The sequence below is a fragment of the Charadrius vociferus genome, unplaced genomic scaffold, assembly GCF_000708025.1.
Source record: "Charadrius vociferus isolate BGI_N301 unplaced genomic scaffold, ASM70802v2 scaffold950, whole genome shotgun sequence".
NCBI lineage: Eukaryota > Metazoa > Chordata > Aves > Charadriiformes > Charadriidae > Charadrius > Charadrius vociferus.
Window position 1 is genome coordinate 58,414 of NW_009646522.1, and position 1,895 is coordinate 60,308.

Here is a 1,895-nt window from a genome sequence, read left to right on the forward strand (position 1 = left end):
AGAGCACCTCTCCTATGAGGAGAGGCTGAGAGAGTTGGTGCTGTTCAGCCTGGAGAAGAGAAGGCTCCAAGGAGATCTTATTGCAGCCTTCCAGTACCTAAAGGGGGCCTACAGGAGAGCTGGGGAAGGACTTTTTACTAGGGCATGTAGTGACAGGACGAAGGGGAATGGATATAAACTGGAAGAGGGCAGGTTGAGATTAAACATTAGGAAGAAGTTTTTCACTTTGAGGGTGGTAAGGCACTGGAACAGCTTGCCCAGAGAGGTTGTTGAGGCCCCATCCCTGGAGGTGTTCAAGGCCAGGCTGGATGTGGCCTTGGGCAACCTGGTCTAGTGGGAGGGGGCCCTGTGCTAGAGTAATGCCTTTTTATTACTGGGGCTTCACAAGGAAGAATTTGATCCTTTTGAGTATTTGTAAGCAATATATTTTTTCTTTAGTCGCTAATAGATAGCAGAATATGTTAAACAAAATCAATTTTTAAATGTCTTTGAATGTTTTCTTTCAAATTAATTTGTCTGACAGAAAGTATAATTTCTACTTACTGTGTTTTCAAACAAATATAGTCAGTGATTATTCTGTTTTCTTTTATTTTTAGACATGCAACAGACTTCTAAAAAGTAATCTCTCAAGGGTTTTTTGGATGCAAACTTGAATTGTAGAAATAAGGTTTTTTTCTTGATAGTATGATTTGTTTGTGTGCTTTTCCAGAGCCTAAGGAAGAAGAATTTAATCTCAAAAATTAGAAAACAGCATTTTTTGTATGTAAATTAAATTTCCGTAAAATTCACAACCTGTCGATTGTTTCTTTAAGGATTATGAACATGTATGACAAATACTTATTCCTTAGAAATACAGGTCCTCCTATTGAATTCATAAATGTGCATTATTTTCAATATGTTATCAAATAGAGGTTTTTTTCTCTTGCTGTGAATAGCCTAAATTTTCTACTGTTCAAAAAGTCTGGCTTTCTAGCACATATGTAGCTGGAGGCAATCAGTCTAACATTTCATATCAAACAATAAACTCAGCATACTGAAAAATATATACAAAGTTTTTCCTTTACAGTAATATAAATACAGCCACATGCTTACTACACTGTACAGCATTGCTTGAATTATATTATTGTGTTATATTAAGAATAAATTTATCTCAGCAATAAACTATGGACAAGACTAATTCTTTCCCACCGAGTTCTTCATTTCAACAACCAAAATGCCATCATGGCAGAAAAGCACAGACAAATCTCTGTTCTCCACTCTGTTAGGTAATTTGTATTGTCTGGTAAAGCTTCTGGATATGAAACTGTGTTCGTCCATCTTTGGTTCATGCTGAGTTTTAATCAGGAGCCAGCCTTTGAAAGTCTGAATAATGATATCTTCAGGGTGGACCTGCACAACATCCAGCAAGACCTGAAAGTATGTGTTTTCCTCCTCCTGGCCACTCTTCCCGGCCCCAGCTGTACTTTCTGCAATACACCTTCTGTTGCTCAATGCAACTGTAGAAGGGCCTGGCAAAGCATATAAAGAGTGATAAAATTTGTGTGCTTCCAGCTCTTGGACAGCAAACTGCTCTTCATATCATACGGGAGTTTCCACACAGTGTCTTATAACAGCTTCTGCCATTGCTGAGGCAGAAAGATAAGTTGCTGCTTCTGTATTGCTTTGGGGAAGCTGCAGAGTCAGAGCAAACTCTTCCAAGTTGTATGCCTTACCCGCTGACTAATTTACCAGTTGATGTAGCCTTTCAATTTTAGCTCAGGCAGAGCTTAACATTTAATAGGACATGCTGTGCTCCAGTGCTGGGAGATTTGTTTCATCTTTTATCCACTAACAATAGGGCACTATTTATAGTGCTTGGGTCTTGAGTGGCTGTCGTGGTTTAATCCCAGCCAGCA

General features: G+C 38.9%; 1 protein-coding gene across 1 annotated transcript; it reads right to left on the reverse strand.

Annotated features, from left to right (window-relative positions):
• Positions 1–1,173: 1,173 nt before the first annotated feature.
• On the reverse strand, positions 1,174–1,623 carry LOC104286575 (heat shock protein beta-3-like). The gene is given in 1 exon segment (XM_009885191.1): positions 1,174–1,623. A coding segment is annotated over 1 exon segment (450 nt).
• Positions 1,624–1,895: the final 272 nt, after the last annotated feature.